The 23,519-nt window shown below is 55.1% G+C and overlaps 2 protein-coding genes; one reads left to right on the forward strand and one right to left on the reverse strand.

Moving 5' to 3' along the window:
* Positions 1-20,196, forward strand: part of GSBLH_T00001040001 (uncharacterized protein) — a gene marked incomplete at its 5' end in the record, with an annotated part of 37,750 nt that extends 17,554 nt beyond the window's left edge. The window contains one exon of the mRNA XM_013039364.1: positions 1-20,196. This exon is cut by the window's left edge and continues 17,554 nt beyond it. Within this exon, the coding sequence (XP_012894818.1) occupies positions 1-20,144 (20,144 nt within the window). The 3' untranslated portion in view covers positions 20,145-20,196.
* A 1,872-nt stretch (positions 20,197-22,068) lies between these two features.
* Positions 22,069-22,849, reverse strand: GSBLH_T00001041001 (uncharacterized protein). XM_013039365.1 has 4 exons: positions 22,709-22,849; positions 22,601-22,675; positions 22,490-22,566; positions 22,069-22,458 (listed from the first exon to the last, which is right to left on the reverse strand). The coding sequence occupies exons 1-4, from the start codon at positions 22,830-22,832 to the stop codon at positions 22,144-22,146; spliced, it is 591 nt and encodes a 196-aa protein (XP_012894819.1). The 5' UTR covers positions 22,833-22,849; the 3' UTR covers positions 22,069-22,143.
* Positions 22,850-23,519: the final 670 nt, after the last annotated feature.

The raw sequence follows: 23,519 nt of genomic DNA on the forward strand, positions 1-23,519 counted from the left end.
TGACTGTGTCCGCCTATGGCTCGAAGCCTCAGGATGCGATCCGATTCGTGCCTTTGGACGTGCCTTGCGATAGCGAAGGCTATCCCACCTATCTGATGGGTAATCAGCAGATCGCGAACGTGCTGTTCACCAAGATTGACGTGTTCTACTTGTGCTACATGCCTCAAGCTACGAACTACTACAAGCTGGTGGACTTTAGTCTGGAGGTGATGAATGACCGCAACGTCATCGACTTCGCTTCCAAGAAGCACCACTTCTCGGTGGTTGGCCAGACGGAGACCTATGAGATCAAGGAAGACAATGTGTATCCGGGCGACCGGATGATGTGGTCTCTCGATGGCTGCGCTCATGCGGCTCCTGGAACAGAGGAGAAGGAGGTGCGAAAGGTGAACGATACGCTGATCACCACGTTCACGTTTACCCAGCCGTTCTTGAGTGCGAACTTGTGTATGAAGTTCGCGGGTATTCTCAACTGGGTGGAGTATTCGAACCAGAAACTGTCGGTGTACAGCATCTTCAACATGCAGCCTCGCATCTTTACACGTGACGTGGCTACCAACGCTGTGATTGAGGGCATGGGTGTGGACATGATGGGCAAGGCCTATCTGGGTGTTGTGTGTGACGGCTCCGACGAGGACCGCTACACGGAGGACTTCGATGGCGCTACGAATACCATTGTGACGGTGACGAAGACCCATCCTGAAGTGATCTTGTGCGCCTCGTTCGGCAACTATTCCGCCTACTACGCGTTCTCGAATCTGACGTTCCAGGCCCGCGGTGTGGAGAATGTGACCTTGTTGGACGCGAATCCTCGCGAGGGTTCTGTGACTCTGGAGTTGAGCGGCGTGGGTCTTGGCTACGACACGTGCGGCTTCTCTGAGGATTTGACCGCGAATCCTGGCTTTGCGCAGAACAGCATTGAGAAGGTCGATTTCTCGCAGACCTACCCTGCTGGCGCTTCCTACAACGTGCTCTTCGACGGTGATCCTCGTACGGCCATCAGCTTCGATGGCAATGATCACGAGACGATGGACATCTATCTGAGATCTCCCTACGTGCTGACGCAGATCGATTTGTATGCTGCTGCGGGTCCTGCTTCGCCGAAGAATCTGGAGTTCTATTTCGTTGACGATAGCGATTCGGAGAGCGAGCCTGCTCTTTTGGCCTCGTGGACCAAGGCGAATGCGTTGGGCTGGAGCGAGTCGCCGGCGTTCTCTCGTCAGGGCACGCACTTCCGCTTGGTGTTCTTGGACAATTACGAGCCGTCGTTCGAGTACATTCGCGTGAGCATGCTGCGCATCCATGGCTTCGCCCCCGTGCTGAACGGTAGTATCACGATCGTGACTGACGACGACTGCAGCAATGTGGTTGCCTCCGCGTCTGTCTCTCTGTGTGAGCCTGTTGCGACGTTGTTCCCTGGACACGGAATGAACCTTGCGGTGTGCTTCGACTTCGGAGAGGGCGCTCCTAGACTGGTGCCGAACAGTCACTTCGACATGTACAACGTGACGGATATTCGCTTCACGACTGGAGACGCCCGCTCGATCGTGGTGACGACGTCGAAGGATCTGGAGCTGATCGGTTCGATTCCTGCCTACACGTTCGTGCGATTCGTGAAGGCTACGGAGAGTTCTACGCTGGAGTCGTTGGCCGAGCAGTGCAAGAGTGCTTCAAGCAGCCTGGAGGTGGTGAACGGTATTGTGCGGAATGTGACCTTCGAGGAGGGAGCGGATCGCATGTTCATGTGCTACCGTCTTCCTTTGTCCATTCTGTACCGTCGCCTGGAGGAAGAATCGGATGAGGAAGGCTGGTCGGTGCTGGATGTATCGTTCATGGTGAAATCGCTGGACAGCATCACTCCTCAACTGCTGGTTGCGCAAACGAGTACGACGGTGACGGTGACCGGAATCGGCATTTCGAACTCCAGCATCGCCTTGAGCGAGGGAGATTGCGGATTGCTGGAAGACTCTGCGTTTAAGGTCTTGGAGGTGAATTCGGTTGACCTGATCCCCGCGATCCCCGAGAAAGAAGGAGTGCAGAACGTGTGCATGAAGTTCCCGAACGAGCCTGCGTATGGACTGAAGACGGTCGATATTGCGTATGTCAAGCCCATGAACATCTCGATCATGGTGGATACGCCTCTCCATGTGCAGCTGCAAGGCTTCCATATCTCTGCTGGCGACCAGATGAGAATCTATCGCAACGGCGTGTGCGAAGAGCAGAATACCTTCACGGTGGAAGAGAATCAGAAGGTGTGGCTGACGATGCCTGATCAGGGAGCATTCAGAATGTGCTATAAGTTCGTCAACAGCGTAACTTCGTTCCTGCCAATGGACATCCTTGTGACGGTCCAGCCGAGAAGTGTCACCTGTACTCCGAACTATGTCGTGAACGGAGCGAGTAACACGCTCGCCATCAACATTGCGGCGTTCAACGAGGGTGAGGACGGAGATTATGTTACGATCAATGGAGAGGATGCCAACATCCGTATTGAGAACAACAAGATGTACGTGATCTTCTACGCGAACTTCAGCACTTCTTTGGACCACGTGACTTTGAACTACTACCACGCGTCCGTCATGGAGCCTAGTAAGATTGATCTGCCGTTGTTCTACGTGAATCTGGACACGCATGGTACCTATACTGGCATTGTGGAGAGAGTTGGAATCGCCGGAGCCGGCGTGAATATGCTGCAGAGCATCGCATTCGCTGTTGGTAACAATTGTTCTAGCAGCACGGGCATGTTTGCCGTCGAGTCCTCTGTGGAGAGCGGTGGCTACTTCGCTGACGTGAACGTGTTGGAGGCGAGCTTGGATTATCACCTGTGCGCTTCGTTCGCGGAGGGTCTGCACGCTTACTTCATCTCCAGTGAGAAGTTCGTGGTGGTGACCGTATCGGATTTGAAGCCTGCGGATTGGATTGCTGGTCTGCCTCTGCCTTCCAACTTGGGAGATGGAAGTCAGATCATCGCATCCGGTGTTGGCTTCTCGTCCTCTGGTGATTCTCTGACGCTGTCTTCGACCTCGTCCGATTCGGATTCCGTTTCTCTGAGCGAGTACACCTACGATCCGGAAGGAGCGGAGCGCGTGATGTTCAGTAGCTCGGTCACGCTGGGCACTGCGAGCAGCGAGACGATCACGGTCTACAACGCGTCGTACAAGTTCAGTCTTCTGGGCAAGCAGTACCTGACCAACAAGCAGATGACGGTGTATCCTCAGAGGTTCCCGGCTTCGATCACTCCTGAGAACCCGGTGGTGAACACATCGAACGGCACAACGACGACGGTCACGCTTTCGCTGTCTCCTTACGTCCGTATTAACACGAACGACAAGGTGTTCCTGTCTACGGCTGCGCAGGGTTGCGCGGGTGCGAATCCGGACCCGAACGAGCTGCTGGATGTGGTGTGGAGTGACGAGGGCAAGCCGTTGGATATGACCCTGGAAGTGTCTGCTATCGCCGGCGAGCAGTTGGTGTGCTACATGTACGGAGGCAGTGAGCAGTACACTGTGGAGCTGCTGCGCTTCGTGGTGAGACAGTACAACGGTTTGCCGCAGACTCGCTTTGCCGTGGGTGTGGTTTCGGAAGTGGAGCTGAATATGGTGAACGGCGGAAAGGGTGACATTCTGCGTTTCCAGGCTCTGGGTGCCAATCCGAGCCAGCACGACTTCTATGTGGACGTGGTTGACGGTAAGGCGGTGGTGCGCTTGGAGTTCACGGCCGTGGGAGACTACAAGGTGTCGTACAAGTACGCGAACAGCAGCGCGTTCTACGAGACAGGAGAGGTCGTGAAGGTGTCGGGCGTGTGGAGCGTGTATCCCACTCTGCTGATGACGGGAGAGACGCGCGCCTTCGAGATCGAGGGATACGATCTGCGTGAGACCGACCGCATCCTGCCGACGGAGAATGGCGACTGTTCGGAGGCTGCTTCCTCTGCCTACTTTAAGGATTCGGAGATTACGTTCAGCGAGGCGGGCTCGTTCTATCTGTGCTACTACTACGACACGGTCGGCTCTGCGGTGGTGATGAGCTTCAACGTGACGGATATTACGTACCTGGGTCCTACGGAGTTTGTGAATGGCGTGCCGGAGCATGTCGTGGTGATTGGCTTGGACGAAGAGGACGACCTTCTATTCGTCCGCGGCACGGACTGCAATTCGAACGTGATCGTGCGCACCGCCTACAGCGAGGAGGGCGTGAACATTACGCTGCCGCTGAGCTATCATACGATTTCGGTGTGCTACAAGCTCTCCGAGCGTACGGATATCATTCGCGACCCGAAGGTGCTGATCAAGTCCCTGGGTGTGGACTACATTTCCTCCACGGAGTGGCTGACGGATGTGACGACGGAGGAAGACACGTTCGTGCTCCACCCGGTGTTCCTGACTGTGGGCGATTTGGTGGTGTTCCAGATGTCGGAGGGAGAAGAGGTGGAGGTGTCTACGACGGTGAAGGAGGTGAGCGTGTCGGGCGCCCTTCTGAATCCTGTGAAGTTCACGACTGCGGGCAGCTATGCAGTGTTGGTGACCTTCTCGAACGGCAAGACCTTCCGAGCTGCCTTCGAGGTGGAGATTGTGCAGTCGTTCGTGTCTTCGACGTCCTTCCGTTCTGTGTACATGTATATCGACGACAAGACCGACATTCCGATGCACTTCACCGGAGTGTTCGACTTTGTGCCCGTGAAGGTGAAGTACGTGTCTGGAGACTGCTCTACAGGCCAGACCGTTGCGGACACCGAGATTTCGCTGTACAAGAATGGCGACGAGGCCTTGTTCAAGTTCCCGAGCGCGTCCGTGTACACGTTCTGCGCGAAGTTCGGCAATGAGGCTTGGTACGAGGTGGAGGAGCTGCGTCTCACCTTCCTGACGCTGAACGACCAGACCCTGGTGGTGCTGAACATGGCGGAGCCGGTCGAGTTCCATCTGAGCGGCAACGGCATTCGTGAGGGCGACTTGATCCGCTGGACGAACACGCAGAACGGAGATGCCTGCAAGCACGCCTTGCTGATGTCGTCGGTACAAGAGGACGCGACTGGATTCGTGAGCTCGTTCATGATTCCTTCGAGCGTGGTGGACAACTATCTGTTCATGTGCTACAAGATCAGCGGCGATACCGAGTACTATTTGTTCGCGAACAACATGCTGGATCTCCGCGGAGACTACAAGATTTCGCCTGCCATTGCCTTCGAGAACATGCCGATGGAGATGACCGTGGAGGCTCGGAACTGGAGCAGCAACGACACGGTGAAGTTCGTGAAGCTGGACGAGGAGTGCACGGCTGAGGGCTTGGAGTACTCGTTCGTTGAAGGAAAGATGAACAAGGTGGAGGTGGTGTTCTCGGAGGTGGACGAGTACAAGATGTGCTACAGATACGCGTCGCTGGACGAGTACTACGAGGTGCCGGTGTACACGCTGTCGGTCCGCAGCACTTCGAGCGAGGTGAACGTCTCCGTGATGAAGGACACGAAGCAGACGGTGGAGCTGCCATTCCTGGGTCTCGCTACGGAGGCTCAGGTCGAGACGCCGCTTGCGAAGCAGGAGATCGAGGTGGACTACAACATCTCTTCCCGCCCGACGCGCGGAAGCATTGACAACATTCTGGACGATCGCGCAACGACGTACGCCAGCTTCCTGGGTTCGTCGGATATCCGTATTGTGCTGTCGCTGACGAGTCCCGTGGTGCTGAGCAGCATCAGCGTGCTGTCGGTAGACGAGTTCAGCTCGATGACGCAGGGTGCTCGCTCTGTGAAGGGCGCTTCGGTGTATGTGAGTGTGAACTCTGTGGAAGGCCCGTGGGAGCTGTGGTACAGCTACGAGCTGGTTGAGGAGCCGTCGGAGATGATGACGTTCAACGCGACCTACACGGTGGCCCAGTACGTGATGTTCATTGTGAACAGCAACTTTGGCGCAAGCACGACGACCATTAGCGACCTGAAGCTGAACTTCGTGGCTCGTGCGGGTAGTACTTCGGTGCGATTCGTGGATCCTTCGATCGTGAATGCGGGTCAGTGCGAGTCGAAGGCGGGAACCCCCGTGGCTCCGCTCTACGAGTACGCGAACGAGATGATCATGGACCTGTCTGTCCAGAGCAACTACGTGCTGTGCGCGAAGTTTGGAGTGGACTGGATTCTGTTCAACAATGTGCGCGCGTTTGTGAAGAGCGTGTCGGACATTTCGCCGAAGGTGTTCGTGGCTGGAAACAAGTACCAGATCACGCTGACGGGTGCGAACCTGGACGTGGAAGATAAGGTGCTGTTCACTGCGACCAACTGCGAGTCGATGAGCGCGATTGCTGCTGAGCACACCGACGCGACGGTGGTGGAGGCGACGTTCCCTACCAGCATTGGAGGCGCCGTGTTCATGTGCTACGATGGCGTGAAGCTGCCGATAGAGCTTTCTGTGGTGGAGACCACCGTGTCCATGACCTCTTCTTCTGAAGTGTACGCCAACTCGAAGGTGTTCTTCTCGGGTCCTGCGGTGACCGTGAACGACCAGGTGAAGTTGGTGCCTGCGGGCTCTTCGTGCAACGCGAGCGCGGTGGCGACGTACGACATGCAGATGGATGCGGAGTCTTCGCTGTACTACATGCAGCTGAGCCTTGCCGATGAGGAGGCGCAGTACAAGGCGTGCTATCTCTTCAATGGAGAGATTCTGAGCCCGAATGAGTTCGACCTGACTGTCCATTCCGTGAAGCTGACTCCGAGCCAGCTGTTCTACAACGTGCAGATGCAGCTGTCTGTGGAGAGCGGACAGTCGCTGGAGGACAGCGAGCTGGTGCTGTGCGACGAAAGCGCGGTGTGCTTGTCGGTGCCCGTGTTTGAGAACAAGACGATCCGCGTGACGGTGCCTAGCACGATGAAGGAGCGCCTGACCGTGTCTGTGAAGAAGGGCGAGACGGTGATGGAGACGCCCACTGTGCTGACGGTGGCCATGGCTACTGTGAGCAGCGTGACTCCTTCTGTGGCGTTCATCGGTGTTGCCACGACGTTCACGTTCGCTGGAGAGGGTCTCGGCGTTGGTACGAGCCCGGATCGTGTGGTGTTCACTACGATGGACAGCTGCGATTCCGAGAACCTTGAGGACAGCGTGGAGATCGTGGAGATGACGGCCACGAACACCTTCCAGGCCGCGGCCGAGAAGGTGCACCTCTGCGTGTCGCTGAGCAGTGGACCGTTCATGATGATGGCCTCCACGATCAGTGTCTACGGCTTGACCTCGATCCAGCCTACGAGCGTGCCTGCGTACAAGTCTGTGGAGTTCTCGCTGGAGGGAGTGGGTATCCAGGACGGCGACTTGTTGGTCTTTGTGGCCGCGGGCGAGGCTTGCGACCGCGAGGAGGCTCGCGTGGGCACTTCGGTGGTGCTGCAGAACATGAAGACGACCGTGACGCTGATGGGTGCGATCGACAAGGTGGACGTGTGCTACAGCTCTGTGACCTCGTCGCCTTCCGTGCTGACCAAGCAGCCGGTGCTGCTGACTCTGTACGAGGATGAGGAGACGGACACGGTGACGATGGAGCCGATTGAGTTGATCGCATTCGTGAACGTTGAGAAGCGCGTGCTGTTCTCCAGTCTGGAAATCGATAACAAGATTTCGTGGACGGAGAGTGGCGATTGCAACGATCTGGTGCTGAATCCTCCTGTGCGTGTCAACGAGCAGAAGGAGGTGCGCATGGAGTTCTCGGAAGGCTTTGAGTTGCTGCAGTTGTGCGTGTGCACCAACGGAGTGGACTTCGAGTTGCAGCCGAACGTGACGATGACTGTGATCAGTTTGAGCGGAGTGAGCGTGAAGGACATGCTGCTCTCGCTTCCGGAGGAGGTGCGTCTGAGTGGAACGGGCGTGTCGCTGGCCACGAACATGTTCTTCGTGAGTGGCGAGAGCGCGCGCCGTCTGGCCGCGGACGCAGCCTGCAGCAACGATCGTCGTGTGTCTACAATTGCCAGCGTGGTGGATGGAGCCGGCGAGATCACGATAACCAAGCCTGTGGACAGTGCGATGCTGTGCGTGGCCTTCGAGGGATTGATGCCTCGCAGCTTCCCGGTGAGCATCTCCGTGGTGTATATTGACAGCATGGAGCGCGTGACTCTGCCGGTGGGTGCTTCGAAGAGCGTGACGCTTCCTGTGCACAACCTGGATCCTGCCTTGGTGAACGTGCCTGCGTTCTTGCTGAACGACAACATGGAGTTGCGCAGCAACACCAACGTGACGGCGACTGCGGAGCCTGAAGGATTGCTGGAGGATATCTTCACGATGGACGAGAATAACTTGATGAAGTTCGGCGAGAAGCAGGTGAACATCACGATTATTCTGCCTGCTGTGTACGATATTCTTTCGATTTCGCTGGTGGCGCCGTCGAATGGATCGTATCCTCAGACGATGACGGTGATGAAGTATGATTCTCTGGAGGTGCCGACTTCTGTCGGTACTGTGGTGCTGAGCGGAGCGAGCGAGGAGACTGCGGCTGCGGAAGAGTACTCGCTGCTTCTGAACACTCCTTTCACGAGCCAGGTGATCATGATCCAGGTGGAGTCGTCCTCGGAGAGCGATTTGCTGCTGCGCTATGTGGAGATGACGGTTCGTCCGATTGTGCAGCAGTCGGTGGTGTATGTGTTGCCGCCTGTGGAGAGCGAAGGCCGTCGTCTGGAGAGTGGTGACGCCGTGTGCATGGACGAGACGCAGTATGTGACGCGCCCGTACTATCTGAACGGAGAGAGCTCGTTCGTGGTCGAAGGCCTGGAGAGCGTGGAGAAGGGCGTGATGTGCTACAAGTACGCGGACAAGGCTTGGAAGATGTTCTCGGATTACGAGATTTCGATCGGAAGCATCAGCTCCATTGAGGTGATGAGCGGCGTGGCGGTGGTTGGTCGTCCGATGGATCTGCAGCTGAACGGCGTTGGCATTAACGACGAGGATAAGATTCTGTTCGTGAGCAGTGAGGCCATGAGTGACGAGGATTGCCTGGACAGCCAGTTCGCGGTGAGCGATGAGGTGCTGGTGGAGTCTCGCATGGCGAAGAACGTGGTGATTGTGAAGGCTGGAATGAGCAAGGTGTGCTACAGCTTCGGATCTTACGGCTATGTCCTGTACGACAGTAACGTGGAGGTGGCCGAGTTCGTCGAGCTGACAACCTCCACATTCGTGGTTGCGAATGAAGAGTTCACGGCGACCGTGAGCGGCAGTGGTTTGTCGGCTCTGGATCGTGTGCGTTTCATTGCGGTGAGCAGCAGCAGCAGCAGCAGCAGCAGCAGCAATGTGGATTGCTCGGATGCCCGCTTCGAGTTTGCTGTGGGTGAGAATCTGGAGGTGAATGCGCTGATCACGGAGGGTGGCGACTATGAAGTGTGCTATGGATTCAAGAACGAGGTGTGGTACCACTACGCGTCTTCGAAGATCGCGGTTGCTGAGGTGAGCGGAGTGTCTTCGAGCTTCATCTACAACCACGAGACGAATACGATGTCCTTCACGGGTCATCTGATTTCTGCCTCGTCGACGACTGCCGATCGTGCGATGTTGAGTGAGAGCAGTGATTGCAGCATGCCGGTTTCGGTCGCGGACGTGTCTGCGGGAGTCGCGACATTCACCGATGTGTCCACCATGGCTACGGAGCTGTTCGTGTGCTACAAGTTTGCGGCGAAGGCCGACTTCATCTACACCGGAAAGCGCCTGGCGGTGGTCACGGTAGCGCTGAACGCGGTGGAGCCGGCGCGCGTGTTCGCTGGAGAGGAGGTGGTGTTCTCGTTCGACGTGGTGGGAGCCTCTGCGGACAACGATCTGATCTCTGTGGGAGCGGACTGCACGACTGCGGAGAAGGTTGCGCTGGGCACTGCGATGGTTCTTCCTGTCGGCGTGTCTACGATGTGCTACTGGTTCAACGGAGTGATTGTGCGTCAGTTGACCGTCACCGCGGTGGATGTGACGATGATCCCGGATCCTTTGTTCATCCTGTCTCGCGAGCAGGTCGAGGTGACGATCAACGGTTCCATGATCAGCAATGACATGATCGTGTCTCTGGTGTACACGGAGGGAGACTACAGAACGTATTCGGTGATGAACTCGAAGACGGTGATTGTTGCTGGATACGGCGGTGACTTCGATCTGTACTTGTGTCTGGACAACGAATGCGGCATGAAGAAGAAGTTCGCTTCAGGAACGGTGCTGGAGATCGATCCCATTGCGACGACGACGATCTGGACTGGAGGTAATACGGTCGTGACGATTACGGGCTACGGACTTACTGCGAACGACAAGTTCATCCTGAGCAAGACGAATGGCGGTGAGGTGGCCTGCTGGGATAGAGATCTTGAGTTTGACGTGGATCTGGAGGACCGCAACACGGTGACCGTGACCATCCCGCCTCCCAAGGCGATCTGCGATGGCGTTAGCTTCGATACGTACTACAAGTTCGGATCGCAAGCCCAGGTGAAGCTGAACCACACGATGACGATCTATCAGTCGACGTTCAGTCTGGCTCAGACGGTGTTTGCGGTGCCTCGCTCTGGCCTTGACTGCTCTGTGGCGGTGAACACGAATTACAACCTGGATAGAGACTTGTTCATCAAGTTGTCGATTCCTGAGGATAGTTGTAATGATGTGGGAGAGTACACGGCGAAGGTGGAGAATGGAATGTGGCCGCTGCGAATCTCGGAGGGCTACGATGTGCCTCTGAGAGTGTGCTACAGTTTCGACGAGAATGAGTGGAATACGATGAACGATAAGAGCGTGTACCTGAAGAGCATTCTGCCCGGCACTGTGGCCGTTGCGCTCGTGAATACGCCCTTGACGTACTCTCTGCGCGCGACCGACATTTCGCTGGATGCGGAGGACCAGTTCAAGTGGGTGATCAAGGGCTCATCGTGCAGCAGCGTGATTTCGTTCCCTGGAAGCGTTGGAGTGGATGGAAACCACACGGTGATCGTGGACAGCTATGAGGATGTGCTGTCCCTGTGCTACAACTTTGCGGGAACGACGGAGTTCGTGCTGTACGACGACGTGGAGCTGCGTGTGGTCACTGTGGATTACCGTTCGCCTGCGAAGGTGGTCGCTAGCAAGTTTGTGAACATGGAGTTTGTCGGAAATGGTCTGGAGGGCGTTTCTGTGAAGTATGTGACTGCATCCGCGATGTCGTGCAACAGTGAGACGTTCGAAGAAAGCTCGGAGGGCACCATTGATTCCGAGGGCAAGGTGCAATTGAAGTTCAACGGCGACATGATCGATGCCAAGCTGTGCATGCGCTACGGTGAGTCGCAGTACACGATGGTGGTGGATCGTCCTGATTTGCTGGTGACTGCGGTGCGCATGATGTCTATGCACAGCTTCTACTCCGAGAGCTCCGAGGTGTTGGTGACCTTCGACTCGATTCCGCTGGTGTTCACCACCACGGAGTCGGCTGCGGAGGCAGAGACTCGTCGTTTCCGAAGTGGAGTGTCCATGGACTGGTTCAGCAACGAGTGCGGCCGTGTGAGCCATGTGAATGCGGCCCAGAATATGGAGAGCCTGATCTCTGGCATGTACGAGATTCCTGCGACGGGCGCGTGCGAGGAGTCGGCGGGTCGCTGGATCCTGTTGGATCTGGGCGAGTCTGCGAATGTGCGCGCGGTGCGCTTCGGCTTGCTGGAGAACGTGAAGTCCTTGATTGTTGGCTACCTGAGCGCGGTGGACGGCTACACATTCATGCTGGTGAATCACACGAACTTGGAGGTGAGCTCGGTCGGAACGATTGATATTCCTGTGTCCTACGTGGGTCGTTACCTGAAGCTGCGGTTCGTGCCTGAAGATGAGCAGAAGAGTGTGTACGTGACGTTGGTGAACTTTGAGTACTCCAAGTCGGAGCCTGCTTTCGGTTCGGGAGTCCATGAGAAGGCGTTGCTGCGAAGTGTGTCGTCTTCAAGTGGTGCTGCTCAGCCTATGGAACTCTCTACGTTGGATCGCTCGATGACGTTCAAGTTCGAGGAAGGTGGATACTACTCGGTGCAGTACACATTCTTCGGCACAGAAGATATGAACTACAACAAGGATAGCTTCTCGAGCAAGATGCCAGTGAAGGATTTGACGGGCATGGAGTCGAACTCTGCGCTGTTGAACATTCCGAAGACGCTCAAGTTCATGTCGATTGGCAACCTGAACCGTACGGAGGACAAGGTGTACTACGTGCCGAAGAGCGAGGATGCGAAGTGCTCCATTGCGCTGGAGGCGGAGGCGATCGTTGTGGGTACGGAGGCGTATACCTTCATGGAAGCTGGCGAGTACTACCCGTGCTACTATTTCAGCGCTCTTGGCTTGGTGGACGAGTTTGTGTTGCTGACGCGCCCGGAGTTGACGGTGACGGTGTATGAGGATGTGCAGCTGTCTGTGTCTCCGACGAAGATGATCACGCACGTGCCTACTCGTCTCACGATCAGCGGCCACTCGATCTCGTCTCGGGATACTGCGTTCATGTCGACGTCTTGTCCTCCAGAGACTGCATCGCACGCTGTGGAGCTTGAGCTGGTGCAGGGAAGCGAGAAGGACACTGTGTATGCGGATGTGACGATGGACTACTTGGATCCGGAGTTCAGTATCTGCTACAAGTTCGAGAACGCGGACAACTACACGACTCTGCCGCAGACGATCAAGATGGCCTTGCTGCAGGATATTTCGCCTCGCGAGGTGGGTTATGACCATAACACGACTCTGCGTCTGAGCGGTATGTCGCTGCAGACGTACGACCAGCTGAAGTTGGTGAAGGAGGGTGAACCATGCGACAGCGAGGGTTATGAGGCGCAGGTGAACGACAGTCGCGCGGTGGTGTTCGTGGATAGAGTGAACGAGGTTTACGACGTCTGCTACATGTACTACATCATCGGCGATAACACATGGCACAAGGTGACTGGTTTGACTCTGAAGTCTGTGGCTCTGCGCTTGGAGTCTGTGGAGCCCTCGAACGTGTTCGTGTACAAGCCGACCACGCTGACTCTGAGCGGCACGGGTCTGATGTACGGATGCATGAAGTTCGTGTCGGAAGGCATGGAGTGCAGTGACATGGGTCACGAGATGGTTGGTACGAACCAGACGGTCATTCCGATCGTGGACGGCAATAAGCTGCCTGTGAACTTCAAGGACGGAGGCAAGATGAAGATTTGCTTCAGCTTCGAGTGCACGCAGCCGTTCGGATACACCGGCAAGAATCTGACTGCGTATGGTCTGACGGACGTGCAGCCTCGCTCGATGAATGCTTACGAGCTGGTGGTGTTTACTCTGGAGGGCTATGGCTTGCAGCCGGGTGACGCTGTGAAGATGGTGTCTCTGGATAGCGACTGCGAGCAGGATTCTTCCTACTCTTCGCTGACGATCCGGGATGATTTCACTGTGGTGATGTTCCCTCTGGTGGGAGGCGAGAAGAAGCTGTGCGTGGAGATGTCGATCGACGGCCAGAAGGTGTGGCATTCTGCGGATCACCTGCCTCTGATGGTGCGCGGCGTGACGCCTGGCGACCACGTCGCGGTGAAGGACGTGGAGCACACGTTCAACATGACGAACCAGCTCGGCTACACGTTGCAGCCCGGCGACGCGGTGCTGTTCACGCAGTCGGAAGCTTCGTCGGATGGAGACTGCTCGGGCATGGCGATTCTGGACGAGATCGTGGTGGTGAACGAGGACGGAACGTTCAACGTGACCTTCCCGCAGGCGGGCTTCGACTTCCGCATGTGCATTCGTTTCCACGACTCGGATCACTTCATTCTGCAGCGAAATGTGACGGTGGATGTGGTGACCCTGTCTTCGGTGTCGCAGCCGCTGCTGGTGGCTGGAACGGAGAACACGCTGGATCTGGAGGGAGTGGGTCTGACTTCGCAGGACCTGTTGGCGCTGGTGGCGGAGGACAGCTCGTGCCCTTCGGAGAGAGCTCTGTACTTCCCTGTGGTGATGGAGGATGACGGCTTCAAGTCGACGGTGCTGGTGCAGGAGGCGACGACGAGTCGGTACAAGGTGTGCTACATCTTCTCCGGTTACAAGATTCCGATCGAGTACAACTACATCCTGGAGGTGATCGATGCAACGATGGTGGAGACGGACGAGACGATCGTGCGCGACATTCCGGTGATCCTGCACTTCTCTGGACCGGGCTTCAATCTGTCCGCGGTGAACGTGCGTCCTCTGAATCAGAGCACATGGACGGGAAGAGTGGACGACGTGGAGGATGCCACGCTGACGGAGATGATCCGCACGGGCAAGGCGATGAGCACGACGTTCCCGCTGACGTTCTCCGTGGTGCAGTCGACGATCAACCACATGCACTCGGTGTCTGTGAAGGTGGTTCCTTACGCCGCTGGCGTGACGCTGCCTCGTCCGATGGTGAAGATCAGCTACGAGTTCAACAACCGTGTGATGGAGGTGGAGACGATAGTGACAGACGTGGACGATGTGATGTCGATCGAGTTCATGACTCCGATCGCGGTGGACCACTTCACGATGGAATTCACTTCCGAGTCGTCGGAGCGCTACGTGCTGTCGAATCTGGTGGTGATGGGTTCGTTGCTGGAGGAGAACGCGTTCATCTACTACATTTCTGCCTATGATGACATCGACTGTACGCAGGATCCCGAGCACTTCTATCCTGTGAACCTGGCGACGGGAACGGCTCTTCTGGTCTTCTCCGAGTCGGGTCCCATGAAGGCCTGCTTCCGCTTCGGTGGCAGTCAGTACGTGGAGCGCCCGAAGATCAACGTGCTGGTGAGCTACGCGTATATCCAGAACAGCTTGGTGAGCAGCGTGGTGGTGGGCGACACTGAGAGCAAGTCGATCGTGCTGAGCGGAGACGGACTGTCGGTGAACGACATGTTCAAGGTGGTGTACAACTCGTGTGACGAGGAGGGTCTGGTCGTTTCGAACGTGGAGGAGGAGGAGCAGGGCTCGATCGTGATTCGAGTGAAGCTGAGCTCTACGGAGCAGGACAAGGTGTATGTGTGCTACCAGTTCCCGAACTCCATCTTCTACATGTTGACGAAGGGCAAGAAGGTGGCGGAGCCGTACGTGATCAACGTCAAGGACATTCGCAGCTTCTCTGGCGCTGAAGGATTCGGCACTTCTGCGATGGTGGTGATGGATAAGCTCTACCGACTGAGCGGCTTCGGCTTGTCGAACGATGACAAGATCGATTTCCAGAAGGAGAGTTGCCGAGACTCGGAGAGCGCGCTGGCAGTGATCGATGGCGAGGTGACGTTCAAGTTCAACGACGCGGGCATCTACCGCATGTGCTACCAGTTCAGCGGCGAGCGGATGGTGGAGTTCCCGTACCGTGTGCGTGTGGTGCAGGTGTCGAGAGTGGATCCCGAGTACGTGGTGAAGCTGGAGAACAGCACCGTGGACGTGTATGGTAAGGAGTTCGTGGAGGAGGATACGTTCGGCTACCTGATGAAGGAAGGCACCGGTTACTGCGAGCCTGTGGTCGACGTGTTCCTGTCTTCGGAGCAGGTGAGAACGAGCTACGTGTTCCCGGTGGCGGATACGTACTATGTGTGTATCCGTCTGGAGGGCGACTCGACGTTCTACACGATCGACAACGTGTACGAGACGGTGGTGAACGACTACGTGATCGACTCTGTGGATAACGTGATGTTCCCTGTGACCACGATCGAGGAGAGAGATACGCACGAGATCGTCTTCAACGGCAAGACGGTGTCTGCCACCGACAAGGTGAAGTTCGTGGAGACGATGGATTGCTCGGAGGAGGCTGTGGAGTACCCCGTGGTGAAGAAGAATCTGAAGACGACGGTGAGCGCGGTGTTCTCGAAGAAGGTGCCGACGCTGTACATCTGCTACAAGTTCAACCAGAAGGAGTACATGCTGCTCAACCAGACGATCACTCTGATGTACGTGGAGACGGTGGAGCCGCAGTACATCGTGATTGCTACGGACTCCGTGCTGTACCTGACCGGAGAGCAGATCGAGAACGGTTATGTGAAGCTGTCGAGCGAGAACACGTGCTCCGACTCGCTGAGCGAGCGCAGACTGCGCAAGGACGCGTTCGGCAAGTACTACATCGAGACGATCGTGCGAAACTACCACCCGTTGGTGTACATGTGCTTCAAGTACCCGAAGTACGGAGACAAGTACTACTACACAGGTCTGGCGGTCGACATGTATGGCTTGGATAGCATTTCGGAGCAGTCGTGGTTAGTGAATCTGCCTCTGCCGAGCGAGAACTCGGTGAACACGGAGGGTCTGGTCCTCTACGGAAAGGGTCTGAGCGAGGCGGTCATCCGTCTGGTGAAGTACAACTACGCGTGCAACACGTTCGGCATTCCTCTGACGATTCACAAGATGAACACGAACGACACTTCTGCGGGCGTTACGGAGACTCCTGGATCGAACAGCACCAACAACATGGAGATGGAGCAGTACCTGGTGGATCAGTTCACTGTAACGGAGGCTGGCAATTACAAGTTCTGCGTGCGGTTCGGAGACGAGTTCCTGAACTACGACTACGTGACCCTGCTGGTCGAGGAGTACTACGTGGGCATCGAGGGCGCTTCCAGCGTGGTGTCTCTGGTGAAGGAAGACGATCCGACATCGAAGAACTTTACGTTCACGGGTGCCGTGAAGTACTTCATCGACGTGGAGGTGAAGGTGATCGAAGGCAACGACTGCTCGGTCTCGAATGTGGAGGACGTGATGGTGTCCAGCGTGGACGGATCTGTGGTGACGGTGTTGGCCAACAGTGGAGTCGAGTCCGTGTTGTATTTCTGCGTGCTCTTGGGCAGCGACTACTACCACGTGGACACGCCTCTGGAGGTGAAGGAGCTGACCACGGTGACGGTGAACGATATGGTGAACACGCTGAAGCTCACGGAGGGCACCTACGAAGTGTCTCTGGCGGGCTACCACGTTGGTGGCGAGGACATGCTGCGCTTCGTGCCTGTGGAGGAGAGCTGCGACTGGGTGTCCGTGTTGACGATGCCCGTGGGCGGCGATCGCAAGGCGACGCTGGAGATCACTCCGGCGCTGACGCACGACGCGTACAAGGTGTGCTACAAGTTCAGCGGCGAGCAGGAGTATGCGGAGTATTCCAGCAAGACGCTGAATGTGTACCTGATCTCCTCGATCCAGCCTACGCAGTTCGTGGCGAACGTGTACCAGGAGACGGAGATCATCGGTCTGGGCCGCGAGGTGGGCGACATGATCTGGTTCGTGGAGTCGGAGTGCGGCGAGCCTCCAGTGGAGGCGGTGGAGGTGACGAACGTGGAGGAGAATGTGATGCTGATGATCACCAACTCGATGGTGCACTACATGTGCTACTGGTTCCAGTCGTTCGGCACGGTACGCGTGAACATCGAGGTCACCGTGTTCGATGTGACGGCCTTGAGCCACAGCGGCTGGTTGACGGCTATTCCTCTGCCTACGACCGGCTATGCTTCGGACATGGAGAGCGGTCCGATGGTGCTGACGGGAAGCTTGTTCTCGCTGAGCGACAGCGTGAAGTTCGTGAAGAGCGAGGATGATTCTTGCACGGGTACCTCAACGGATCCGCTGCAGATCACGAACATCGAGATCGTGGACGTGGGCCAGAAGGCGACTCTGAGCAGCATCTTGTTCCCCGAGGCCGGAGACTACTATTTGTGCATCGTGCATGGAGCGAACAGCAACGAGTACCGACGCTACGGCAATCTGAAGGTGACGGTGGAGACGACGGCGATCTCGGAGAGCCGCAACGACGCGGAGATGTTCGTGTTGACGGAGGATCCGATCCTGGACACGTTCTCGCTGACGGAGCCTTTCCTGAAGTACGTGTCTGGAACGGTGGAGCCTGTGTGGACGGAGAGCACGTGCATCAACTACGTGGACGTGACGGTGGAGAAGGTGAAGACGGAGGCTACGCTGGAGATCACGTCGACATTCACGCGCACGTACAACAGCCTGAGTCTGTGCCTGCGCCTTCCTGGCGACGTGTACGTGGCCTCGCGTATCCGCAAGGTGTTCAAGGTGTTCACGACGATCGAGAGCCCGTCGCCGTTCATGTCGGAGACGCACAAGACGGTGCCTTTCACGATTCTGGGTCAGAACCTGAAGGTGGACGACCGAGTGGCTCTGGTGCCGACGAGCATGGAGTGCAGCGGCGTGGGATCCGTGGGATCCGTGGGATCCGTGGTGCTGAACAGCGGCAGTCTGAGCATCGAGCTGGATACGGCCTACAGCGACTACAAGGTGTGCTATCAGTACGCTGAGTTCGGAGAGACGAGCACCTTCTACCAGGTGGGCGATGTGGTGCTGACGGTGTACCAGTTGACGAGCGTGAGCCCGAGCACGTTGGTGCAGGGCCAGACGCAGACGGTGACTCTGGGACTGAAGAACGACAAGGACCTGCCTGCTGGCTTCGTGGTCCGCATTGTGGCGGCCTCGGAGAGCTGCACGATGGCGACGGCGTCCGTGAGCGCGATTGTGTCGAGCGACAACTCGATGGAGATGTCGCCCGTGGAGGACATCACGTTCGAGAAGGAGAACATGGTGTGCGTGAGCAGAGACGAGAACTCGCCGTTCTTCAGCTTCGATCTCGATGTGTCGTTCGCGAAGATTCTGCCGACGGAGGATCCGCTGCTGCTGCTGCGCAACTACAACAACAAGGTGCTGTTCTCGAACGAGGCCTCGGAGATGGACAAGTTCAAGTTCGTGGAGCTGAGCGACGACTGCGCGTCGAGCTCGAGACCGGACGTGCCGTTCACGCTGGAGGAGGAGACGAAGACGAGCGTGTTCAACCTGACGCAGGGCTTCATGGACAACAAGCTGTGCTACAACTTCTATCAGTCGCAGGGCTACTTCGCCTACGACCAGTACATGCTGAACATGCTGCCTCTGGAAGGAAACCAGCTGCTGCTGAACGAGATTGAGCATGCCTTCCGCGTGGTGAACAAGAATTACCAGAACCTGGTCACCTTCTTCATGGATGCGATGTCCATATCCTACACGGACTCCGCCGCCATCATGGACGGAGCTTCGAGCCTGGTGGAGAAGGACCTGGCGCAGTCCGCGAAGGTGCTCTACGTGCTTCGCATGCTGAACATGGACTTCGATTCGTTCGCTCGCCGCGTGGTGGGCGAGCTGACCGACAACGCCAATGTGACGGTGTTCGTGGGCGCCTACGCGCACGAGGTGATGAACGCGTATGCGGCTGGCGATTCGGAGCTTCCTCAGGCCTTGCTGGTGCTCATGGTGAAGGAACACGACGGCAACAGCGCGAAGGTGGAGGCGATCATGGAAGGATGGCGCTCGCTGGCCGAGTCGGCCGAGGGCAGCGTGGAAGGAGGAGAGACGGACTTCACGTTCAGCGATGGATCGGAGATTACGCTGGTGCCGAAGCCGACTTCGCGCCGTCTGGAAGAGACGACTGGCGGCAAGGTGTCGGTGAAGATCAACCGGTACGAGTGCGTGATGATCGATACGGATATCACGGAGGGCAACTGCTACGAAGTGCTGATCAACGGCACCGTGACGGGTAAGCTCAACGAGGACATGGAGCTTGGGTACACGAAGCGTATGGCCGGCGATAAGTTCTGCGCTCAGAAGGCGAACATGCTCTCGATCGGCTGGCAGCTGTATGACGCCGCCGCAGAGAGCGATAGCTGCCGATTCGATTCGGGCAAGGCCTATGTGGTCGGCAAGTCGTTCGGTATCCTCACTACGTTCACGCAGCAGGAGACGAGCGTCGCTGAGATCGACACGGGCGTTCTGACCGCTCTGCTGATCATGGCGATGGTGATCTTCGTGATTCTGTTCATTGGCCTGGCGTACGCGCTGTGGGTGTACGTGCATCCTGAGGACTTGTCGAGTCTGAACAACCTCTGGAGCGACTTCGATGAGCAGCGCAGGGAGAATCTGCAGAGACGCCAGAGAGAGCGCATGAATAAAAGAGAGCAGATGCGCCGCGAGCAGCAGGAGTACCTGGACATGCAGAGAATGTTGGATGGTGAGGAGGAAGACTTCGTTGATGTGGATGACAACAACAACATCAACTATCAGAACGTGCTGAACTACCAGCCCAACGAAGAGGAGCAAGCCCCGTTCCAGAACGCGCTGCGCGGAACCAACCAGTCGTCGCAGTTGGCCCAGATGATCGCGGAGAGTACGCAGATCTTCCAGGACGATACGATGATGAAGGAAGAAGACATCGGCGAGCACTAAATAAAGCAAAGCAAGTGTGTCCGTGTTTGAAGGAAGGAAAAGAAGTTTAAGTTTGTTGTTTGTTTGAAGACGAGTGAACGAGTGAACGAACGAGTGAACGGAACGAGTTAACGAGTTAGCGTTGCCGTGTAAATTCATTGAATAGTTCTTAGGGGGGAGATGAAGCAGAATGGTCTTCTCTCAAAACCTGGGAAAAGAGGGTGATTACCTACATAGAGAGAACAATATAAAATAGAGAATATAAAGACAATTAGGATCCCATAACAATACAAATGCAACAGACATTTTTTCGTCGCTAGTCTCGTTGTGGCTAGCAGCATTTTATCGCCTCTAGGACAAAACTCGTGTGTAGAAAATGGCATCTTTGCGAGCCAGCCTTGTGAAAATATCTGCTGTCTTTTCTCTTGTGATCATGGTGGTTTGTTACTAGTAATGGGTTTTTGGAGTGTGTTCGTAACGTTGTAGCGAAATTGTAGTTGTAATGAGTGCTCAAAGTGTGAAACCGCGTATTCAGCAAAAGAACCTTCGTCAAGAGGTAGGTCGTGACTATGTCGCTGGCATGGTAGTATATCGAACGAAAAGAAAGTTCCACCGCAACAATTACACTTGCAACTGTTACAGAGTTATTCAGCATCATTTTTATAATCTATAGTGGGTCGCATTTTTCATATATATATTACCAGGTCGCTTTATGGACAGGGTGTGTCGTTTGAGGGGCGTTTGATTTTAGGCCTATTTGTGCTGCCATCTCGGTTCCGTTATCCGAAACGGGTAGTTTCGATGCAGTGGAGAAGAATGCAAATCTTCCTTCGCGTGTAAAACTGGTGAGGTTTGTTCAGTCGACACCATCTTTTCCTATCAACAAACTTCGCAATATGGCTTATCAGAACAGTGACACGACGCACGTTATGATGTTGGATCGTGATATCATCCCAGCTCGTTTCCGACCCTCCTCCGATTGAATGGTAGCTTCTCTGTACACGACTTTGCTGTCTCTGCCGTCCAATCTTTTACTCGACGAGAAGATGGCCATCGTGCTTCCGCTCTTCGAAATGATCCACTACAACGTCTTTTGCTCGAACTGGTTTTCGTGTGATAAGCAGTAAGGTCCTCTCCGCCGCCTGAAGGATAGACTGCGTCTCTTCTCCTCGCTCAAGAAGTACGATCTGCGGATGTGTACCATCACAAACGGCTGCAGCAATCTCGGATCCAACGGCCCCAACGTACCCGCACGCCCGCCTCCTCACTCGTAGCAGTACGTGAAGAGCTGGTGGCTCTCGCTGCCGTCGAGCAACCACTCCACGCCGTATTCCTGCTGGGAGAATCTGTCTCAGCAGCCGTAGCGCCGCGCGGGACGCCTGACGCGTAGGTTCCTGCTGGTGCGGAAGTCGGAGGCGGTGCCCGCGTTCGAGGAGGCGCTGGAGAACTACGGGAGCAACCGCCTGGAGTGGGTCAATCACCTGCGGCTGCGCGGGTTCAGGTTCACGCTGCTGTCGCAGTCGTGGCTGTATCACCTGCGGCACAAGCCGGCGAAGACGTCGCTGGCGGCGGACAAGAAGCAGGAGGTGAACATGAAGATTTTGCAGATTTTGGGGTATGAAAGGAACCAGAAGTACGCGGGGCAGTGGCGATTGCCGCTGTGCTCCGGGGAGGAAAGCTATCCCAACCCGGGAACGACCGTCGAGAAGTATCTGAATCAACTGCAGCTCGAGGACATGCGGAAGAAGTCGAAAGCGTACCTGGAGGAACAGAAAATCATGGAGAAGTTTGCTCGGAAGAGGAAGAATCGAAGACAACGACAGCAGCAGCAGCAGCAGCAGCAGCAGCAGCAGCAAGCACATCAATAACCACAACAATAGTATGAACGAACATCACACAATGCAAACCTTTTCGAGAACTGTGCAGTGTTTGTAACAAACAAGAGATTCTTTCTATCTACAAGCAACGAGAGTAGCAGCGGAGCCATAGAGAAACATAATTAACGAAACATTCAAACAAGTTAACAGTCGCACTTCTTCTTCTCGCTCTGCTGAGGAGGTGCAATCACGAAGGCGTCCGTCTTCTCCTGCACCGGAGCTCCCTTCGGAAGCTTATGGCCGATGGACTCAAAGATCTCGCGGACATTCAGAGCCATCTTCGCAGACGTCTCCATGAACAGCAGACCGTTCTCCACTGCATACTCCTCGGCCTCTTCGCGAGGAATCTGACGGTTTTCCTCCAAATCACACTTGTTTCCAGCAAGAGCAATCACAACATTGGGATCACCGCGTCTCTGCAGTTCCTTCACCCAGGTCTTAGCGCCATTGAAGGACTCCTAACCTTCACTTCAGTTTCCAACACTCTACTCGGCTCGTAATATCGTACACTACGATAGCAGCAGCAGCGCCACGGTAGTACATAGGAGCAAGACTGCGGTATCGTTCTGAAGGGTCACTCGAGAAAAAACACAGCCATACCCTGACCAGCAGTATCCCAGATCTCGAACTTAATGGTAACATTATCTACGTTCACTGTCTGCGTAAGGAAAGCAGCTATATCCATAATAACTCAAATTAACTCCAAACCGCCGATAGTAGGCTCCTGGAAAGGGAAAAACTCATCACGCACAAAGCGGACAACAAGGCATGATTTTCCGACAGCAGTATCTCCAAGAAGAACAAGTTTGAAATGAAGAGATTGATCAGCCATGTTACTTTATTTAGCTATTAAAAAAAGGTGAGAACGATCCAAAGATTAATAAAGATCTTACCTAGAGTTCCTAATTATCAAATCTTAGTATTTTCTTCATTCATACCTGTTCATTCATATAGACATCCATAATAATTAATAACATCCACGATAATAATCAATTGTTTCAATATGATTAATCTTTCATTTCGGATTCTGCCGTTGTTTTTTGCATTTTCAATAAATAGAGTCATTTCGGCTAGGGTTCGTATGTAGAAACAGATACCTTAAAAATCACAACAAATTTGAAAATGTCAATAATTGAAAGGAAGCTAAAAGCATGGCTATTTATCAACGACATGATATGGAATGAATCCTCCGAGTTTCAGAATCAGGTAAAATGTATATAATGTGAGTTTGTGTTTACGTGTTTGTAGATGTAGAAATGTAAAAATGTAGGTGATAAGATAGTTTTAATCCACAAAAGTGTTTTATTTCTGAAAATACACAAAACGAAGATGGAATGACAAATCTGGAGGGTATTTTGAGGGTCAAATGATCTCATACTTCGTTCTACAAAATTTTCATAATATTTTTAATTCGAGTTATAAAGCTGTTTGGAAATGAATACTAACACCTGTTGTGGATGCCATCTTAAGGAACAAGGCCTTGTTGCAGAAGAAGCTAATACTTGTCAAAGAGCCCATA

This window comes from Blastocystis hominis, assembly GCF_000151665.1.
Source record: "Blastocystis hominis, Singapore isolate B (sub-type 7) whole genome shotgun sequence assembly, scaffold_1".
NCBI classification, from domain to species: domain Eukaryota; class Bigyra; order Opalinata; family Blastocystidae; genus Blastocystis; species Blastocystis hominis.

Bases quoted from the DNA above. Each gene is read 5' to 3' on its own strand.
- GSBLH_T00001041001 (XM_013039365.1), bottom strand. From the start codon at position 22,832: ATGGCTGATCAATCTCTTCATTTCAAACTTGTTCTTCTTGGAGATACT. The intron at 22,676-22,708 runs GTTTGGAGTTAA...TTATGGATATAG, and splicing joins CCAGGAGCCTACTATCGGCG to CTGCTTTCCTTACGCAGACA. The intron at 22,567-22,600 runs GTATGGCTGTGT...GTGACCCTTCAG, and splicing joins CTGGGATACTGCTGGTCAGG to AACGATACCGCAGTCTTGCT.